The sequence below is a fragment of the Podarcis liolepis genome, assembly GCF_965112155.1.
Source record: "Podarcis liolepis genome assembly, chromosome: 11".
Taxonomy (NCBI): domain Eukaryota; kingdom Metazoa; phylum Chordata; class Lepidosauria; order Squamata; family Lacertidae; genus Podarcis; species Podarcis liolepis.
Window position 1 is genome coordinate 16,071,823 of NC_139565.1, and position 22,639 is coordinate 16,094,461.

At 40.7% G+C, this 22,639-nt stretch overlaps 1 protein-coding gene across 2 annotated transcripts in view; it reads left to right on the top strand.

The window, feature by feature from the left end:
* The window catches only part of FBN2 (fibrillin 2), a 143,424-nt gene extending 120,917 nt beyond the window's left edge, over positions 1-22,507 (top strand). For both annotated transcript variants that reach the window (XM_083464365.1, XM_083464366.1), the window contains 17 exons: positions 2,333-2,458; positions 3,586-3,738; positions 5,692-5,757; positions 6,804-6,929; positions 7,052-7,171; positions 7,356-7,478; positions 8,914-9,045; positions 9,780-9,905; positions 11,089-11,295; positions 12,690-12,815; positions 13,363-13,485; positions 14,412-14,528; positions 15,187-15,315; positions 16,835-16,954; positions 17,449-17,680; positions 18,762-18,927; positions 20,572-22,507. In XM_083464365.1, the coding sequence (XP_083320491.1) occupies positions 2,333-2,458; positions 3,586-3,738; positions 5,692-5,757; positions 6,804-6,929; positions 7,052-7,171; positions 7,356-7,478; positions 8,914-9,045; positions 9,780-9,905; positions 11,089-11,295; positions 12,690-12,815; positions 13,363-13,485; positions 14,412-14,528; positions 15,187-15,315; positions 16,835-16,954; positions 17,449-17,680; positions 18,762-18,927; positions 20,572-20,937 (2,558 nt within the window). In that variant the 3' untranslated portion in view covers positions 20,938-22,507. The remainder of the gene's footprint in view (positions 1-2,332; positions 2,459-3,585; positions 3,739-5,691; positions 5,758-6,803; positions 6,930-7,051; positions 7,172-7,355; positions 7,479-8,913; positions 9,046-9,779; positions 9,906-11,088; positions 11,296-12,689; positions 12,816-13,362; positions 13,486-14,411; positions 14,529-15,186; positions 15,316-16,834; positions 16,955-17,448; positions 17,681-18,761; positions 18,928-20,571) is intronic.
* Positions 22,508-22,639: the final 132 nt, after the last annotated feature.

Consider the following 22,639-nt stretch of genomic DNA (forward strand, 5'->3'; position numbering starts at 1 on the left):
GTTTCCTTACCTGATAACGTTCTCATTTTATGTGATCTTTCACACGAGGTAAGTTCCAGTTCTGGAAACCTAGTGGAATTTAGTAGAAGCCATTTCTGCGTTAATTGCTTTCAGGAAAAAAACCAATTAACCTAGAAAATCACAGGAGCATTTCTGCTGTAATTTCCCCACAGTTTTCATGGATCATGCCACTACAGCTCATGTCACCAAATTTGGAGTAGTATTCTAGTATACAGTACCTTCCCACTATTTTCATGTGTGAATCATGAGGGAACAGAATCACTCATGGCGACAAGCCTGGTCACATCTACGGTCGTGTTACACCGGGTCCACTGGTGGGAATGAAATTTAGCACGCCCTGGCAATATAGCAATCAAAAAGCCGCAATTCCAATAACACAGCAGGTTATACAGTGGAAAAGGAATGTTAGAAACTGGGACAAGAAGCCCTTGCATTATAACCAGAAAAAAATAATTCAATAATCTCCACATCTGAATGCACCCAGACTCAGAAATATAGCAAATGGTTTCTGTCTTAAGCCTTAACGCTCATAGTTATGTGCAACTAAATTCCACACCAAATGCACACCTAGTGTGTAAAGATAATTGAGTTATTTGCATAGCGCTTTGATGTTTATTTCAACATCTAAGGAATTTTTGTTTTGGTACAAAATAATATACCAATGCTTTTAGAATGTTAGATGCTTTAGATTTTCATTATATGGGGGGAAAGTAACACACAGCTATCAAATGAGAAAGTGGAACCATGCAAATCACAGTGTGTTTCATCAAACTAAGAAACAAAGATATTGGTACCAGACAGCTAATCCTAATTATCTTCAAATTAACCATACAGGAAGTAAATCCTCATGTCTTCTGTATGCCAAACTAACTGATGTTAGTGGAATTTTTGCCCAGATAAAGATGGAAGGAAAACTTCATGTGTGTTTTCAGTAGTCTTCATAAATCAAGGAACAAAATCTTGCTTAAATATGCTGGACTTTTATCTTGAGCAATACATTTATTTTTTTTTGAGATTTTAACTTTTGCAACACAGTGCATTTATTAATTTGTTTTCTTGCCAGCTTTTCAATATTTTTTGGCAGCTATTGCTAGCAATATTAACTGTTTTTCTTGAGAGTAATCCAAGTCATATTTTCTTTGAAACCTTTCAAAGCATAGCATTTTGGGGCTGCAGTGATTATCATGTGCAAGACACCGGATACATTAGCACACAACACTAAGAGAAATAATGTCTTAGTGCAAATGTGTGGGCTTTTGGCAAGGAGATGGCAAACACTGTGTTTCTTCTCAGTCCTCTCATGGCATGATGTGGCAGCTAAGTCAGTCAGGTTTAGTGTGTTTTCTGAATTTGGACTTGTAGTTAAACACTCTCTTTCCATTAAGCATGAGTTGTAGCCAAGGTTAATTCTTGGTTGCAGCTCATGGTTAAGGAAGAGAGGATGCAAACAGCCCCCAACTACCGTATTTTTCGCCCTATAGGACGCACTTTTTCCCCTCCAAAAATGAAGGGGAAATGTGTGTGCGTCCTATGGGGCGAATGCAGGCTTTCGCTGAAGCCTGGAGAGCGAGAGGGGGAGAGCCCCACCGCCAGCCCCGCAAACTCGGGGGACAGCGGGGAGGCAGAACGCTGCCATCCCGCTATTCCCCAACCTGGTTTGGAGGCTGGCGGCGGGCTTCCCCCACCCCCAGCCCCGAAAGCTCCCAGAGTGGACTTCATGCAGCTCTCCGCAAGCTGTGGGAGCCCAGTGTGACTTCGCGCTGGGCTCCCACGGCTTGCGGAGAGCTGCCTGTTCTGGGGGCTGGGGTCGGGGGAAGCTCAGGCTTCCCCCGCCCCAGCCCCGTGCCTGGGGGGGGAAAATAATTCCCCCCCTTTATTCCCCCCCCCAAAAAATCTAGGTGCGTCCTATAGGGCGAAAAATACGGTATGTTATAATGGAACAAGAACAGACAAACACCTGCCCCACCCCTCAAATATTTGTCTCACAAGTTATCATACTCACTTTTTTATGAGCAATTTCTTTTTCCCTTTCCCCAAATTGTTGGAGGAGGCGATGACCAAATATATTGGCACAGCCTTAGAGTAGACTTTATAAAGCAATTGCTGTTTTAAATCAGGACGAACTGGTTTGCTCATTTAAAAATCAATTCTGCTTAATGCACCATCAGCTCTCTGGAAAATACACAAGATGAATACCATTTTGGATTAGTGTTGTAATCACATTTTCGTTTTAACCGTCTTTAAAATTTTATTTATTTACAATCAAGTTATGTAAGAATGGTATGAAATAAATGAATAAATGATTTTTCAGACATTGATGAATGCAACGAGGATCCCAACATCTGTCTCTTTGGATCCTGCACTAATACGCCAGGAGGATTCCAGTGTGTCTGTCCTACAGGCTTTGTGATATCTGATAATGGCAGGAGATGTTTTGGTAAGTGGTTGCAGCAGGCCGTTGACAGCCAGCTCAAATATTCAGAAAGGAGGGCCATTCAGTAAAAAAATCATTTGGCTAAGTTGGGCCGTCTCACGTTTATTTATTTAAAGGAGTTCTACCTCACCTTTACACTTTAAAAAATTATCGGGATGGCTAATATGATGATAAAAAGAAAATACAATCATTAACACAGGCAAAGATGAACATGCAATGTTTGAAATTTAAAACACAACAGAAAGACACACTTTGGCTAGACCAGTTTCTTTGGGCCCAGTTGCAGCAATAAAAGCAATACAAATACAATTAAAAAACCAGTATGGATATTTAATGTAATGGATGTTCCATCTACACAGTCTTCAGTCACAAATCCATGCTAAGCCCAGACCAGGCAAAAATGGATTTGAAGGCTTGCCTTGCCTAACACCAGTGCTTTTTTTTTTTCTAGAAAAGAGATGCAGGAACTCTCCGCATTTCCCCCCCCAGACAACCCTAAGTTGTTGAACTTTTTTTAGGGAGCAAATTGCCCAGTTCATCCAAATGGACAAGAGCCCTATGACTTTTAGACAGCCACCTGCAATATTAGACTGAGATTAATTCAACAACAAACAAAATACTACACTGAGCCTACTAGATGCCATGCTTTAAATGTCTTGAGTTTCCCCCACATGGATGAAAGCTGGCTGTACAAAAATCCACAGGCTGACTTAGCACACGTGTGGGATTGTTCAATTGTCAAATAATTCTTGAAGGAGATACAAAAGAGAATTAAAAGACATCATGGGGTAGATGGATGGAGAGGGATTGTAGGATGATGTGGGGTGGGTGGGGGAATAACTGAACTATGCCATTTTTGGATACAAATATTTTCACTGCAAAATTAATTTTCAGGGGTGGGTGGGTCTGAAATGTTCCCCATCAACTCCTGCTCAGAGGTTTCCCCACGCCTAGTATAAGCAGACTCAAAGGGCTTCAGTGCATGGAAAAGGCATTATAAAATAATGCCTCCTGTTGATAGAGGTTCAGGCAGGAATTCCCACGCAAGTGAGAAGTGAAACCATTCCTTTGATTTTGATTAACTTACCCAGCATCTAAAGTAATTCTGTGGCGTTTGGTTTCCCCCCTAGATACACGACAAAGCTTCTGCTTCACTAACTTTGAGAATGGCAAGTGCTCTGTGCCGAAAGCATTTAACACCACCAAGGCAAAGTGCTGCTGCAGCAAGATGCCAGGAGAAGGATGGGGTGATCCCTGTGAACTTTGTCCTAAGGAAGAAAAAGGTAAAGAAAAAATATATGCTGGCTTTAGGGCTGTGCAATAAATCGCCATACATTTGAATAACAGTATTGGAAATTACATTGTGATAAGTGTTGCAACAAGGCAATATACAGGTGAGCAAAAGGTGGAGACTTAACAGCTTCCCAGGTGGTGGTACAGGTGGTACACCTTAGAGATAAGGTAAAGGGACCCCTGACCATTAGGTCCAGTCGTGGCCGACTCTGCGGTTGCAGCACTCATCTCGCTTTATTGGCCGAGAGAGCCGGCATACAGCTTCCGGGTCATGTGGCCAGCATGACTAAGCCGCTTCTGGCAAACCAGAGCAGTGCATCGAAACGGCGTTTACCTTCCCGCTGGAGCGATACCTATTTATCTACTTGCACTTTGATGTGCTTTTGAACTGCTAGGTTGGCAGGAGCAGGGACCGAGCAACGGGAGCTCACCCCGTTGTGGGGATTCGAACTGCCGACCTTCTGATCGGCAAGCCCTAGGCTCTGTGGTTTAACCCACAGCGCCACCCTTGTCCCCACCTTAGTGATACTTTGCAGATAATTTGCAGGCACCGAGACTCCTGCTTTGTTTGCTCTCTCCCTCCTCCCTCCTAACCTGTAAGAGATAAGACTAAGCCCTCACACAAACCAGTAAACTCAGCTTTACCAGTATCTTTGCACCTAGAGCTCAGCTAATTATGCAGAGCCTGCTAACAATCCAGGAGGGACCACGCCCATGGCTTGGTCAAAGTTCCCAGGAAAGTAGAAGTAAGTTTAGTTGAACTCAGAGGGGCTTATGCATGCACAGATTCCACTTAGACCTCTGAGTGGGGAAGCAGATGCAACTTGACTAGTAATCACTTAAACTACTCTTGAATTAGTTGAAATCATATTAAATATGTTATATGGAGGTTTATTTAATATTTTTATTAAATCTACTACTTCCTTACATTTTAAGGCCCTCCACCAGTGTGGGGAGGCATGGCAAGGCCCTCTGCTGCTGTGGGGAAGTGTAGGACTCCCTCCACCACTGCAAGGAGGTTTGGCAGGACCCTCTGCCACTGCAGATAAATATCGAGATATTGTTATGTTTAGGTGGTGATATATCGTGATGTTGAAAACCAGGTATTGCCCAGCCCTAGGTGGCTTTCAAGAGGCAGTGGTAAAAAAACGACTGGCATATAGAGCCTCTACTTGTCCAACCAGATACTTGATCCAATTTCCAATAGTTCAGTGGAGCTACTCTAAGTAAGTGGTTTCAGGAATCACTAATAATAATAATAATAATAATAATAATAATAATAATAATAATAATAATTTATTATTTATACCCTGCCCATCTGGCTGGGTTTCCCCAGCCAGTCTGGGCAGCTGCCAACCGAATATTAAAAACACAATACAGCATTAAACATTAAAAACTTCCCTAAACTGGGCTGCCTTCAGATGTCTTTCCAAAGTAAGATAGTTGCTCATTGCCTTGACATCTAATGGGAGGACGTTCCACAGGGCAGGCGCCACTACTGAGAATGCCCTCTACCTTCTCTATTGACTAACTGTGGATTACTATACAAGGAATGGATCTTTGGGGCAAGGGAGGAGATGTGCTTTAAATGTATGGTGTATATGGAACCAATATCATCACTGGAAACTGGAGTTGGCTAAACATGTGTTAAAATCCAGTAAAGCAATCGGTGTCTTTGGGGTTTCGCTATTGGCTTATATTAAAAACTGAATATTGATTACAGCTATAGTTAACGATAACTTTATGTATGTGGCACTTATTATGCAGTATTCGGATATGGAAGAAAAATGGTGGGGGCCTCCTTTTGTAGCACTTGTGAAAATCATATATGTATATGTATGTGTGTGCCTGTTATTGCTTTAATTGGCCATAGTCAGCTGTATAATCATTGCTATTTTTATTCCCTTTGTGGTGCTGCTGTTCCAAAAAACGTTCTCGTGCAGTTGCCTTCCAGGATTTGTGTCCGTTTGGTCACGGGACTATACCTGGGATTGATGATACACGAGAAGGTATTGGCTTTACTTTGATATCACTTAAAAACTGTTTAGTTCTTTAATGAATTACTCCAACATTCTCTGGCCTAGGATAGTAGATGCAGCCCACAGGATTTAAACTCTATGTACTAGCCAATATGGTAATATATATCCAGTTCTGTTTAGAGCAGTGATGGCCAAATTTGGCCCTCCAGCTGTTTTGGGACTACAGTTCCCATCATCCCTGACCGCTGGTCCTTGTTAGCTAGGGATGATGGGAGTTGTAGTCCCAAAACAGCTGGAGGGCCAAGTTGGGCCATCACTGGTTTAGAGCAACCAAAGTGGCTTACAACAAATTAAAATACTATCAAATAGAAATCTGAAACAATGCAGAACACTACAATACAGGCAACTCCAGGGGTTATGTTCCAAGGCACCATGGGTTTAAATGAAATTGCATATATTTGAAACACCATTGAAAAAGCCTGCAAACATGCCATTCGCCCTTGCCTCATTCTGCCACTTTTTGTGATGTTTTCTGGTCACTTCCGGGTTTGACACAATGCACATGTGGGCATTTGCGCACTTATCAGACCCACCTAAAACGTTCGCTGCCTGTACTAAAAACAACAGCACTGAAACACAAAATGAGCAGCAGCTCAATTTTTTGTATGTCAAGTTTTTTCTTTTTTAAAAAAAGACCAAATCATTTGTTTAAAGCAACAAATCACAAAATACAAACCATTGGAAGTTTAAAACATTTTCAGCAACTGTCTACAGACAGGGAGAGAAGGGGTCTGGCAGATCTCCACTGGGAAAGTTTTCCATAACTTTGCTGCTATCACTGTGAACAAATTGTTAATCAGAGAAGCAAAGCAAATGTCCTTAATAATAATTCATTTATTTTCTCCGTGTTTTTGGCACAAGAAATAATTATTTCCTTTTTATTCATTTATTCCTCTTTGGGAGGGTAAAGGGAATTCTATTACTGTCCAATAAAATGTGTATCTGTTATACTAAAGGAATCCCGAGATGGAAAACAGAACAGTACAAATGATTTGATGTTACTTTCTTGTTTCTAGATGTCAACGAATGCCTTGAGAGCCCAGGCATTTGTTCCAACGGTCACTGCATAAACACAGATGGATCCTTCCGTTGTGAATGCCCTTTGGGATACAAGCTAGATTACACCGGAGTGCGTTGTGTAGGTGTGTGCTGATTCAAAGCCATATGTAAAATCTGTTAATTTCATGCATTGTAATCTTTAGAACTTCATGAACTTGACCTGCATCCCAGTTTTCAAAAGTTTGTTTTGCTTGTTACACCCTAGATACCGATGAATGTTCAATTGGTAATCCATGTGGAAATGGCACGTGTTCCAATGTTATTGGTAGCTTTGAATGTAATTGCCTTGATGGGTTTGAACCTGGGCCAATGATGAACTGCGAAGGTAAATTATAATTTGTTTTATCTTCTGACTACATTTGGGCAACTAACCTGCTTTGCATCTTTTTCCGATTCCCTTTACTGCCAAAGGGAAGTAAAAATAAGAAAGAGTGGCTTGTTTGTTTTTTATTTCTGGAAGAAGATTTCTAAGGACTGGATAACACTGACATTGTTTCTATTTTGTCCAGACATAAATGAATGCGTGCAAAACCCATTGCTGTGTGCTTTTCGCTGCATAAACACATATGGTTTCTATGAATGCACCTGTCCAGTGGGCTATGAATTAAGAGAGGACCAAAAAATGTGTAAAGGTATGGATTTATTTGTTTTAAAATAATCTTTCATAGGAAAATGTTTTTTATTTCAAAATGTATCACCTACATTTCACTTAACACAGACAAGAAGAAAGCACCCTTCAGTGCTTTGGCCACTTTGAATTGCTTCGTACTCCTTTGTGCCTTCATTGCCTTAATTTTGCTTGCCAGTTTTGTTGGGCTTACTTGCGCCTCTAGTGGACAAAAGCAGGAATAGGTTTTTCAGGAAATGGGCTTGCCCCTCCTCAGTTTTTTGCTCCTGCCTCCACAAAGCAGTCATGTTCCCTTCGGTCCCTCTCACTTCTTCATCCTGGTTTAGTGTTTCTCACTTCAATCTTTAACCTCTTAATCCTCGTCTTCTCTATCCTGTATACATGCTTGTGTGTATTGTCAAATCTTTCTCCTCCTTCCCCACTGTGACTGACTTTGGAAGAGGGAGAAATGGTGGCTTGCCCAGGGCTTTTACGTCCAGAGATCTTTTTAATTATTATTATTTCACTGGTTGGATGCAGCAGCAGATCACGACAGGGATTGGTAACAGCCAGGATGTCAGAAGCCTTGACATCCCAACCTAGCAATTCCACACTGGCAAGTGAAATACCTGAGGGGTAGATTTCCTTGTCCAGTGTCGCATCACTGGGGCCACACCCTTCTATGGCCTGTGACACTGATTGCCACCTCTGGTTGCCCAACTGGACTTTATGTTGTTTGTTTCTTGTAGGAAGTAGGTTAACACTGTTCTGAGTTTCAGTTCTGGCCAGTTCATTCTCAGCGAATATGCAAAACTGAGGAGAGGCTAGCCTATTCCCTGAAAAAAAACTACTCCTTCCTTTGTCCACAAGTAACCCCAACTCAGTGATGCTACACTGGACATGCAAATCTACCTTTCAGATTCAAATGATACTTCCTACCTCTTTCCTGTTTGGGCAATCATGAACATTTTCACCCTCATCCCTTAGGGATGATTTATCCTCAGCTGGAAACTCTTCAACTCTTTTTGATTTTTCCTTGGTGATCAGTTTTAAAGGTGCTCTGCTACTTCTTTTATTTTAAGCTCCCAACTATCTGGTTTGCATTCTGGTTCAAGTGGAGTCAGTCCCTTTTGTACAGGCTTGACTTGTTCCAAAAATTACCCTAAACCGTTCCCCAGTGCCTAACTAATTGAACCCCTCTTCCCAACATGACTGGCTCATCCACATTTTGAGACTCCTTGTTTCGTATGTCTAGCTGGCCCTGTGCATAGAATGGACATTTCAGAGAACATTACCCTTCCCCATCTGTGCAAGACAGTATACTCACTTAAGTTCCCTTATACTCTATGCTGTTTACTTTGGGGTGCATATGTATAGGAGTCTACTGACAGAATATTGTCCCTGGAACAAATAGTAGATTGATGTTCTAAGCATATACATTCCTTGGTTATTTTTTAAAGATCTTGATGAATGTGCAGAAGGTCTACACGACTGTGAATCAAGAGGTATGATGTGCAAAAATCTGATAGGAACTTTCATGTGCATCTGCCCTCCTGGAATGACCCGCAGACCAGATGGAGAAGGTTGCATGGGTAGGTATTAAGATAGGGTGCTTCAAGAAAAAAAACTTGAGCCTATTTAACTCAGTATTCCCGTATAACCTAGTGACTGTTATGAATAAAAGTTAATGTATATTATGACTTTTTCCGATCTATTGTTAGTGCACATAATAGACACAGTTTTGTATGCAGTGTTGCCTAACGTATATATTTATTCAAGCAGTGTCCCTGATATTAGGATTTTTTTGTATGCTCCTTTCACTCACCTGTGGATTTGATGCACACTTCTAATGTGTGCTCATTTTTTGGTTGGAAAACCTCATCACAAAATTGGGAGAAGTGTGAATTTTGAAGGACAGTTGCATTTCAGTCTGCATATTGCTTTGGGAAGTACGAATTATGTAGTCTTCTGTTAAATTGTGAACTGAATTTCTCCCCGTGCCTAATATATGCTGAGCATAAGCTGGGAGTTTACAGCATTAATTCTGACGTTTCTTACTTCCTATCAGTTTTCTAGGAGACCCTCAGCACCACAGCATTGGATTATTACAGAGAGGAAATCAGGCTCCTAGATCTCAGACTTATTTATAGCAACACTATCAGTCTCCAATTATTATTGTCCTTCTGCAGCCTCGGTTAGCATATTCCTTAGAGGAGGAAGGGGAAACCCAACTGAGTGATCTTAAGTTGTTGATTGTATTGGTATCATTTAACTTGCGTTGCGATTCTGTACATATTTATTTTTGGTTTCTGTATTTGTGATAAAGATGAAAATGAATGCCGCACCAAGCCAGGTATCTGTGAAAATGGCCACTGTGTCAACATTATTGGAAGTTACAGGTGTGAATGCAATGATGGTTTCCAGTCAAGTTCATCTGGAACTGAATGCATTGGCAAGTAAACCTACAGTCCATTATTTTCTGTTCAAATGAAGGGAGTGTTTAAGAAATCTTTGCCAGTTTGGATATAAGTGGTAGTTGACTGAAACAAAATCTTTTGTATCTGTCTTATCTACAAGGAAGGGAAATTGCTAAAAATAAAAATAAAATACCAGATGGTTTGAGAGAAAACTAATTAAATTAGCTGGAGATACTATATCAAGTAGTGATTTAATGCCTTTCATGCATGCAATGTTCCATTTTCAGGGTTGCCCTACTATCAAGCTATCGTGTCATATGTCAAGAGAGAGGTGTACTTTTGCAAGAGCTATACTGTAAATATTGCTCAATTGTTCAGGAAACAGACTGGATTTCCCCCATCAAATTGCTAAGAGTTAGTGCGCAGGACACAGATTAATATAGCATGCCCATAGTTTTCTGAGAGAATGATCTTTGATGGTGATAAAGCTATTAAATTTCATAATTAACATTTAGATTCCAACATCTAATTTAACATTTAACATTTAGATTCCAACCTTACACATTTTGCTTACGAATTTGGTAAATAAATGCCAATGTAATCTTACTGTGTATTAAAATCGTTACATGAATAAAATGCATAAAAACAAGGAAGGTAAACATCAGTTTACCTGTTTAGTAGTAACCTTATTGTTACTACTAAAAGTATATTTGAATTTTGGCTTACAGAACTTATGGACATGTATGTAGTATTAAAATGAAATAGTATTTTGTGAGTGGTATTTATGATTATGTATTGAAAAACCACATCAGGGTACAAAAAAATGGACCAGTTTATAATTCTAATAAAATAGATTTGTTGGTTTTCAGGTAGTATTCTGTGATGAAGTATGATAATTTGGAAAAGGACTTGCTGGCTAATTGGATAAAATGGGTCCATAGAATATGGTACCCTTTTCTTCCCAGGCATTTAACCTGGAAAAATTACAATTGTGGCATATTTGTTGTTGTTGTTGTTATTACACTACCATCACAACAGAAGTCCTCATGTCAACTCTAGAAATATATGTAAATGTTGTATTAATGCAAATAAAAGCTGATTGTGCTAAACATTAAGCCACTATTAGAACCATTGCTAAAGAGCACCTAATAAATAGTTTAAACAAGGACGTGCACCTTGTTCTAATCTGTATGTTGCTACTTCACATTCACTTCACAGATAACCGTGAAGGTTTCTGCTTTGCTGAAGTCTTGCAGACAATGTGCCAGATGGCTTCTAGCAGCCGAAACCTTGTCACAAAATCAGAGTGCTGTTGTGATGGAGGCAGAGGCTGGGGCAATCAGTGCGAGGTTTGCCCACTCCCAGGAACAACCCAGTACAAGAAACTTTGCCCACATGGTCCCGGGTACACCACCGATGGACGAGGTACTGTTTGATAGATAAGTGGGATAAATGGGTCTTATTTGATTTTTCCTAATTTGCTGAACAGTATTTTATTCTGAAACAGGAGTAGATGGCTAACTGTAAAGTTAAAAATAACAGACAGAAAGCTTTCTACAAACCAAAAATTCAATGATTTTGTGGTGTATGTTGACAGTGTTGTAAATTAAACACAACTGTGCAGCAGTTTCTCTCAATGGATATCCAACTTCTTTTGTCCATGGGATGCAAACGGCAATCCCACTTTTGGACAATATGGCAAAGCAGACCGTGGCTCCTTTCCTAGCAGATCAGGAGCAGTAGGAACGAGGGAGGAGTAGAGTGCCTGCGATTTCTGCAGTGTGCCCTGCTGGCATGCTACTCATAGTTTATTTTAACTATAAACCATGTGACATGCAAAATGGGCCACCTACCATATACTACAGTGGTACCTCTGGTTGCGAACAGGATCTGTTCTGGAGACTCGTTCGCAACATGAAAAGCCCGCAACTTGAAGCACCGTATCTGCGCAGGTGCGTGACGCAATTTGGCACTTCTGCTCATGTGCAAGCAGCGAAACCCGGAAGTAACCCTTTCCGGTACTTCCGGTTTGCTGTGAGACGCAACCTGAAAAAACGTATCATGAAGTAAATGTAATATGAGGTATGACTGTATTGTAGTTTTCAAATTTTATTCATTCCAACCAATTTATGCTCACTGATGCTGGTCAGATACGAATTCTGAAGTTAAATTGGTAAGTAGTTAGGCAAATGGTTTGGTATTTGTGTGACAAGCCTACAAATTCTACTTAATGCAATGAAGTAAATACAGTGGTGCCCCGCAAGACGAATGCCTCGCAAGACAAAAAACTCGCTAGACGAAAGGTTTTTTCATTTGCGATTTGCCTCGCAAGACGAATTCCCCTATGGGCTTGCTTCGCAAGACGAAAACGTCTTGCGACTTTGTTAAACCGTTTAAACCGTGCTTCGCAAGAAGAAAAATTCGCTAGACAGCAAAAATTGCGGAACGAATTAATTTCGTCTTGCGGGGCACCACTGTACTCAGAATTTGACAATAAGGTTGAAAGATAAATAATTTGTTTGAAAAATTGTGTAATACATTCTTAAGCAAATAAAGGTGCAGTTTTATGGTTTCTGAGGGGACATTCCAAGCATAATAGGATTTATCCTTCTAAGGGAGACAGTTGGGGGGGGGGAGGAAATGGGAGGTAAAATGGGCTGTTTCTTGGCATGAAATACTGTTTGTCCAGCCTCCTTTCCCCCTGCCAGTAGTGTGCAGAATGAGGCAATGAGACTATGCTCCACATCAGGATTGCATCCTTAGTCTCTTATGCTACAATAAGAAATGTTATTTTTGAAATATCTCCTGTTATTCCACAGATATCGATGAGTGTAAAGTCATGCCAAGCCTATGTAGGCATGGCCAATGTATCAACACCATGGGCTCTTTCAGATGCTTTTGTAAAGTTGGCTACACTACAGATATTAGTGGTACTTCTTGTGTGGGTAAGTTTTACCACCGACTTCAAATTCATTCTTTTTGCTTGACTTTAAAACAGCCTTATAGCCTTCCTTGTTGCTCCATTACATAAGTGAATGAACACTTTGCAGTACAAAATGGGGAAACTTCTGGCCACACAGCCCTAAGTGGCAATTTCCCCCTTTAAGCTGTGGGACAGTAACAACTGGTTTACAAATGAGCTGCGAGTGTGTGACGCAGGGGTTGCTATCGCTGTCTAAGCAGACCAATCCCACTCCATATCAGGCCCATATCTGGGAGTTAGGAAAGGAAGCAGAGGTCATATTGGCACCATCCTGAAATATAGTAATATTACAGATGTTAGGAGAAAGATTCACCCACTTTGTGCATTTATTGACTGAATGTGTCTCCCATCTTTACACCAAATAGCGTTCAAGGTGGCTCTTAGCACACACCTGTTTTTCTTTTCAATATTTCCCATATGAGGGTGGGGGGGAATAGTCATTTCTTTGTATCTTTAGATATTATTTCCAGCAAGAAACTGAATTACTAATTGTTCATTATCCTACTTAGATCTTGATGAATGCTCCCAGTCTCCCAAACCATGCAACTTTATCTGCAAGAACAGTGAAGGAAGTTACCAGTGTTCTTGCCCGCGTGGCTATATCCTGCAAGAAGATGGAAAAACCTGTAGAGGTTAGTGGCTGAGTGCTTTGATGGGTTGCTTTTATTTGTTAATTCCTTCTTGGGACATGGGTGGCGCTGTGGGTTAAACCACAGAGCCTAGGGCTTGCTGATCAGAAGGTCAGCGGTTCGAATCCCCGCGATGGGGTGAGCTCCCGTTGCTCGGTCCCTGCTCCTGCCAACCTAGCAGTTCGAAAGCACGCCTGTGCAAGTAGATAAATAGGTACCGCTCCAGCGGGAAGGTAAACGGCGTTTCTGTGTGCTGCTCTGGTTTGCCAGAAGCGGCTTAGTCATGCTGGCCACATGGCCCGGAAGCTGTACGCCGGCTCCCTCAGCCAATAAAGCGAGATGAGTGCCACAACCCCAGAGTCGGTCATGACTGGACCTAATGGTCAGGGGTCCCCTTACCTTTACCTTTACCCCTTGTGTAATACTTGAATTTTTGGCAGCAAATTGGATGTGGGGTCCCAGTCTGGACTGGGAGTACGTTCCCCACTTGTGCTTTTCCTTTTGAATGAAAGTGGCCTGCTAGACAAAGGCTTTTGCTTGTTTTTTGTATAAAAAAAGGTGTAGTTTGACCCAGTATGTTCAATTGTATATTGCAAGAGCCTTTACATGCTTCTGCTGCAGGCAGAGGCGGCTTGGGCAGTGCTCCCTAGAAGGAACAGAGGCACAAAACTGTCCAGGTGTATCTGAGACTGACTAAAACAGAGGTAGGGTCTTGACAAGTTGGGTAAAGGCAGCCAGCTCTGCTTTGCTTCTTAATTATAGAATTATACTTCAACCGTTCAAGCCAAGCATGGGGTAAGCATGTAAAAGAGCCTTGTAACTAAGAGGAAATCATAATTTTCCTGACTGTTATATACATGATTTGTTAGTAAATAACTATTCTGCTTTCATTTTGAAAATAATATATTTTACCTCTTTTTCACTTTTAGATCTTGATGAATGTCAAACTAAGCAGCACAACTGCCAGTTCCTTTGTGTCAATACCTTGGGAGGGTTCACATGTAAATGTCCACCGGGTTTCACACAACATCATACGGCTTGTATTGGTAAGTTCAATTGAAACATTGAATTTTCGTTCATAAAAACAAGTCACATTAATTGCCTGATTTTTTTATCTGATCTGTGTAGAATTATTATTTTTTAAACAACAACAACAACCCAACTGTATAAAGATATTTGTCATCACTGCACTACTTAGAAGTTCGGGGGGGGGGGATGTAGATAAAGAAAAATGTCAGAAGAAATGAAAAAAGCACTCACTGAGGATTTTTATGCAGTTGCTGAATATTACAATGTAAATGTAACCACACAGAGACAAAGGAGTAAAGCATTATTAAAAGCTGACTTGAAGTTACAGTTGCTTAAAACTACATTCAAAAGTATTTTTTATTGGCATATCAAATGTCCATAATCTTCTTTGACCTTTAGCACACACCTTGCGGATTTAAATCAAAGTTAATGATGTGGAATGAAATATTTTCAAAAGAGAACCCCCTATTTAGTTTGCATCTGGCAGTAGCACTGTGGGTGCAGATAATTCCCACAATCTATCATATTCCGAACCCCTAGTCAACACCATGTGCTATGTTGATAGCTATAGAAATGTGCAAGTTTCAAGCATGTATATATCCATTGCCATATACTTCTATATTTGTATTAGATCTCTTTTTTCAATCTGATTCATAAGAATGAATAACTTTTTAGATAACAATGAATGTGGATCACAGCCTTCACTTTGTGGATCAAAAGGAATCTGTCAGAATACTCCTGGAAGTTTCACCTGTGAATGCCAGAGAGGTTTCTCTCTAGACTCAACTGGATTAAACTGTGATGGTAAAATCTGAACATTGAAAGTTATTTGTAGATGATATATTTGCAGAAGGTGTAAGACCATAGTCCTATTTACATAATATTACATACTGAGCTTATACTATAAATTCGTAAGAGCATAGAAAGGTTTATTATGGGACTTCATTGCAACACAACATTCAAAATCTGAATGCCTTAGCTTATGCAGCTAGTTGAGTCTAATGAGACAGCAGCATAAGTATTCCATTAGTTATACCTTTTGCTCTATTAGTTCTAAGTAGCTGGGTGAATATTTCTAAGCAAACATTTTTAAGCAATTCTTTGAAGCAAGAATTTTAAAGCAATCACTGTGATATCTTTTCATACGTTTGCCACTGTCGTGTTTTCAGTAATGATTAAATCTCACTATTAGATGTATGCACCAGATCTCAGATTCTGGGTTGGGTCCAAAGAACCTGAGTTAAATGCTTTCAGTTATTGGCTCTTTTCAGTTAACTTCTGTACAAGCACTAGCGGAAGGCTTTGTATAATCAGGTATCTGGGATTGCATTGCAGTGTGTGTCTCGCAAAAAGTTCCCCATTGGAAAGCAAGATTTGATTTGTTAATCAAGGCTTGAGGATTTAAAGTAGTTTTACAGTGGGGAACTGTTCCCATTCCAGCCATTAGTGCTTGTTATGCACACATGTAAGAGATTTACATCATACCTAGTTAAAAATTTGGAAGTGGGGGCAGCAGATAGGAAACAGACTTGCATAAACAGAAGATCATATCTGGATTTCAGTGCACTTTTCTCACACAAAGCTATTCCACTAAGTTGCTAACAGCCCTTCTCGAAGCAGAAGAGGTTTCTTGTTCATGGAAGGGCACTTCCAGATCCAAGTCTCTAAATGCAATTTAGAATTTGAAGGGCCTTTTGCAGCTAAGTGGAACACAGGAGATAGTATTTTACCCTGTGCTACTTAGAATGCAGCTGGATTACTGTGCCCTGTTCTGGTCACAACATTCTAAGAAAGGTAAGAACAAGCTAGAGATGTTTCAAAGGACAAGGTGGTAAATACTTTAAACACTTAAGGAAATTATGAAGGAGTGAGCATATCTAATGTAAGAAAAGAAGAATGAAATGTTCAAATATCCATTAAAATGTCATAGACTGTTTACCAAGGCAACTTAATGAGCAGCAATCAGTTTTCGTTGTATCAGTAAACACCTCCTAGCTGCAAGAATAAGTCAATAAGACATTAGAACTTTAGCAGCTTTGTGACTGTATAATAAATGATATATTGGAACAGGTATCCTTTAAAATCTAGGGGGCTCTATTTCTTGGAGAAGATTGGGAATCTTCCCAGGGAGGGTGTAAAGGGTTGATCAAAAGGGTTACTACCAACTCCCAATTTTCTATGAATAAATTTTGTTAAGGCGCAATCCTATTGCATAGTTGCTTAAAAATAAGTCCCACTGAGTTGATGGAACTTGTAAGGTAAGTGTGTATAGAATTGCAACTCTCCCTTTTCTTCTTCTATCTACCGCATTATTTCTTTACAGATGTGGACGAGTGTGAAGGAAACCACAGGTGTCAACATGGCTGCCAAAACATTCTTGGTGGCTACAGATGTGGCTGCCCACAAGGATATGTTCAGCATTATCAGTGGAATCAATGTGTGGGTAAGAAAACAAAACTTCACAAGCAGGTCCTTCCAAAATCTCAAATTCAACATTTAAGTTTTCAAAACTCTGACGAAGAAACTAAACAGCAGGGCAGCAGAGATCAGTAGGTGGCACTAATGAGGCATAGATTATAGGATTGCAGCCGGCTAATGGAAACAGCTCTGTGTTGCCAAAGAACACCTTTAGCTATAGTCTGCATTCAAGGAACTATGCATTTGTAGGTGCTGAGGGAGAGCAAAACAATAATTATGGTGGGAAGAGTCAAAGAAAGCACAATAGATGGGGTTTGCCCTCTCACACTGCTGGTGAGATATTTACCCCACTACCGTACTGAAGTATGTTTTATCTTGTAGTTATTTAAAACGACAAGAGCACTTTCCTGTTCCAATCTTTAAAATCTGAAATTGAGAACCTGTTTATATTATCTATTGTCCTGTTAATAAATTCTGTATACCTTAAAAAAAAAAAAAATGTTGTCATTTGTCCAACAGATGAAAATGAATGCTCAAATCCTAGTATTTGTGGTTCAGCTTCATGCTACAACACTCTTGGAAGCTACAAATGTGCCTGCCCCTCTGGATTTTCCTTTGATCAGTTCTCAGCTGCGTGCCATGATGTAAATGAATGTTCATCCACTAAGAACCCCTGCAATTACGGTTGCTCCAACACAGAAGGCGGTTATCTTTGTGGTTGCCCACCTGGATATTACAGAGTTGGGCAAGGGTGAGTATTTGCTGGTGATTCCCACAAGCCAGCATCTATGTTTTATTATAATGCTAATCTTCTAGAAGGCCCAGGTAGCCCAAATTGTTAGCAAATGTGTTCTAGTTATCTAGTATTTTATCAACGCACTATTTCTGATTGATTATATGAGAACAAGAAGCATAATTTTCACACTTTCCTTTCTGAAGTGGCTGGGAGATTAGGACAGCCTTTAGACGGTCAGCAATATGAGACACTACAAGGCAACTGAGGTCTTCTGCTCCTTTACAAAGACACAGGCCTAGGCGTCCAGCTACATCACTCCCAACAAGTCTTAAAATCCAGATACTTCTTGCCAGTTGGGGCAAAGCTACAGCACTAGCTTCCCAGCAGGTTGTTTAGTGATGCTCACTGGGATGAAGAAGGCAACGCAGCAGAGAGGTCAGCGGAGTGCAAATGCACTGGTAGGAGTGTTGGATTGGTTCCACAATCCCTACCTCTTCTGGTAAGCAGCAATGGTCCTCCTGGTCCATCCCACCAGCAAGCAGCTTTTTCTTAAATCTGAATGCTGATTCCTGCCAGGGACCTTCTAGCAATTCTGCCAGCCAGTTATAAAGTCAACTGGCTCCATTCTGCTTTTCTTATCAAACTTGTCTTAGCACCCACCAAGGCCTGTCCACCATCAAGCCCCATATTAGACAATATTAAAAGTGTGGCTACTCTCTTCACTTTATACAACAGAACAGTTTTGTAGTACTTTTGATATCCTGGATAGAGCCTGTTTTCTTCCTCAGTGAACTAACGTGGACTAGCCAAGGATTAAATGCATTGTGCCCAAACCTAGAGATAATATTTTCTCTGCTGCCAGAAGATTGCTGCAGAAATAGCCAGGTATAATACTGCAAAGATGCCCTGTGTCTCACCTCAGAGTTATCATTTTCACCTTTCTTCAAAGACCGCTTGTTTATGTTCAAAACAGAAACCAAATTTTAAGAATGTTTTCAGTAGTATATGGTTTGCCATGATTCCATACTGAGGAAGTGGAAATGTCACATGATGGTTTAGATTCTCAAGTATTAAAATTGCTATATTCTTCCAACAGGCACTGTGTCTCAGGTATGGGGTTTAATAAAGGCCAGTATCTGCCCTTAGATGGGGATGAAGAGAATGCTTTGTCTCCTGAAGCATGTTACGAGTGTAAGATTAATGGCTACTCCAAAAAAGATAGCAGGAAGAAAAGAAGTCTCAATCAAACTGAGCTGAATGAGGTAAGAACGAACTGTAGAGTTAAACTAGTTTGCACTTTCTGTTCCTAAACTAAGTTGAATAGATTTGGCCAATTGAGGTAGCTAGCTTTTTCCTATCAAACTAGGGGAAGGGTTGGAATTTGTTGGTTATGTTATCCGAGGGCGGCCCCACTTTTCACACCAAGTGAGCCGCAAAAGTACTTTGGCACAGAATCCATGAGCTGTACACTGCTTTGGCGTGCACAGGGTGAGCCCCAGTGCTGTCTTCTCATGGGTGGCTAAGAAAGGCACCAGGCTTTGGGAAGGAGGTATGAGAATCTGACCAGGACCTAGAGCCATCTTGCTTCCTTCCCAAAGCTGGGCCAGCACTAAGTAGACCTAGGGAAGGATATGGGAGCAACCTAAGACCCTCCTTCCCAAATCCCAGCACCACATTTAACCTGGTTTTGGGAAGGCAGCACAAGGGCTGGGCAGCGGGTGTCAAATGTTTCTGAGGGCAGCATGCAGCCCTTGGGCTCCATACTGGACCACCCTTCCCTGTTCCATCAACTGCTGTGATAAAGAATGTTCATGAACATTTCTTAGGCTCTATCACGTTGTATAGCTTTACTCAAACTAATCTCTATACATTGGTACCTCGGGTTACATATGCTTCAGGTTACAGACTCCGCTAACCCAGAAATAGTACCTCAGGTTAAGAACTTTGCTTCAGGAAATCATGCCTCGGCGGCGCGGCAGCAGCAGGAGGTCCCATTAGCTAAAGTGGTGCTTCAGGTTAAAAACGGACCTCCAGAACGAATTAAATACTTAACCCGAGGTAACACTGTATTGCACAGATGCTCATATTTGTATTTGTCTGTAAAGGTCACCCCTAGCTGTAACTGTGGCAAACGCCCCAATTTGTATAGCCAGCCTCTTGAAATGCAGCTTCCTGGTATAAGCCAGTGCCTGCCTATTTGACATGCAATAACCAGAGTGGTGGTAAAAACATAAGAAGAGCCTGGTGGATCTGGCCAATGCCCACCTAGACCAGCGTCCTGTTCTCACAGTAGCCAACCAAACACTTGTGGGAAACCTGCAAACAGGAGCTGAGCACAAGGGCACTCTCCCCTTCTGTGGTTTCCAGCAACTGGGCCATTGAAAGCCTTGTCCTTCATGAAAACCTTCATGAAAACCCCTTTTCTAGCCACTTTCTCCATGCCATGCATAATTTTATAAACTTCTGTCATGGCACCTCTTTCTTGCCTTTTCTCTTAACAAAAGCCCCAAATGTTATAACATACCCTCATGGAGGAGCTGCTCTCCCCCTTGATTATTTTGGTCACCCTGTTCTGAACCTTTTCCAATTCCACACCATCCTTTTTTTGCGATATGGCAACCAGAACTGTACACAGAATTCCAAATGCACCAAAGATTTGTGTAATGGCATTACAATATCAGTTTTCTGTTTTCACTGGGCAGCAAAATCGCAAATGCAGTTCAACCACTCAGTTCAGAGAGGTCCTGTGAGGTCTCTTTGCAATCTCCTTCTGTTGTAACAACCCTGAACAATTTAGTGTGATCAGCAAACTTGGTAAATTGGACCAATTAACAGCTGTAAGAACGGTATAAACAAGACAGATCATGGGGTTTGCCTATACTTTCATTTTCACTTCTCGTTTATAGATCAGTTTGGAAAGTTTGGACATTGACCACCCGCTGAAGATGAGATTCAATGTGTCTGGGCTCAGCAATAAAGAACACATCCTAGATCTCATTCCTGCAATTCAGCCCCTGACAAACCACATCCGCTATCTGATTTCCTCTGGTAATCATAATAACATCTTCCGGATACACCAAAAGGATGGGCTGAGTTACCTTCAGATTGCCAAGAAAAAGGCAATCGCCGGCACTTACGCACTGGAAATTGCTAGCGTTCCTCTCTACAAAAAGAATGAGCTAAAGAAACTGGAAGAAAGCAATGAGGACAACTACCTCCTAGGAGAGCTTGGAGAAGCTCTTAAAATGAGGCTCTGGATTGAACTCTACTAAAACCTCCACTTCATGAATGATTCACTTCCATTCATGCACTTATACATCTGAACATACTTCGCTTTCTGAAAGCTTTAAAGAGAGACAATGACTTTTTCAAAAGTACCAAAAACTACCGAGGACAGAAACCTCTGAGTCCTTCCATCCTGTCCAAGACTGCAGAACGGCCCTCTGACTTTACCGTGGCCAAAGCTTTTGACTACAATGCCAATCATGGTTACTGTAACTTCCATATAACCTCAGTTTAAAGTATACTGGTGCTCAAGAGGTCAGCATATGGCACAAAATGTGAGCTACTTTTTTCCTATTAGCAGTCTAGCACGTTGGGTATTTTGCTATAGTTCCTAAATTAAAAAATAGAGATTTTATTTATTTTTAATGCAGTAATATATGAGAATTTAGCAAACTACGTTAACACAAAAAAAGGAAAACACACCTGTTTTTCCTTGAGATTTTATGAATTTGAACTATTACAGGTAAGAGGTTCTTCTTTTCAAAAAAGAGAAACCAAGAGATTCTCCTCCCCCCAAAAAGTGTCCTTTCACTATTGTGCCAGTCATCCCACAAAGCATAAAGGCAGTTCTTTAAAACATCATGAAGGCGAATGAGCACTGCATTACATTTCCGGAGGGTCAAAACATCCTTCCCCCTCCAAGTAGGGTATTTAAGCCATGCCTTATCATCAGTGACTGTGATCAGAATTTCAGAAACCATAAGCCTCAATACTAATGCTTATGTTACTGCTCTGAGGACTAGATTCCATTTCAGAAATTCCTAATAATGGAAGGTGGCACTCAACCACTGTAGCAAAATACCTGGACTGCTTGTGGTACCAATTGCAGGCCAAACCGTACTGTATTTTCTCCTGATAACCTCAATGTCACACAACACCTCATTCACCACAAACTCAAGGTGCTCTACATACTTGCATTACCGTGGGCAGCTGAAAACAGACCTTATATTCTTAGAAGGGAACACCTGATGCCTCATTCTGTATGGTGCTGGCTTGGATTAAATGCTGAAATAAATATGACTGGGCTGCTTCAGGGCTGCCATATGTGTACACTATTCATGCTGCACAGAAAAACGAAAGAAAAAATGCATATTTGAAACCAATTAAGAGTTTTCATTAATACTGTAGTTATACACAATATGCCTCATTTTATCATAGCCTATTTTATAAGAATTACTTTTGTACAACAAGTTGGCATTTAGTTTACTTTTAGTATTTTTTAAAAAAATGTTGTGCCATTATGTTTTAATAAGTGTATGTCACCATGGTGCTAACAAACGACAGCTGGTACCTGTAATATGCAATGTAAAAGGACCTCACATCCCAAACAACCCAAAGCACATGCCAAATCTGGGTTTTTTCCAGGCATCTACCTGTGCTGACCAAAGATTAGCAACACGTTACACACACTGTTTGCATTCACTTTGTATTTTCTTTATGGAAGTAAGAAAACATTGTAAATTACAATTTTTGTTTTGAGAAAAGGGGGTATTGTTTTGTAAGCCTTTGTACTAATGCAACACCACCTTTCCTGCAATAAAACCTATTTTCTGGTAACTGCCTTGCTTTGTCCAGGCATTTGGAGAAAAATGCCTACTAACTGAAGGGAAATAATGAAAGTATCCAGATCTCTTTCCTCATCACGCAAAGAATTTCTGACCTACTAAAAAAATAATCAGCAGCTTTCCC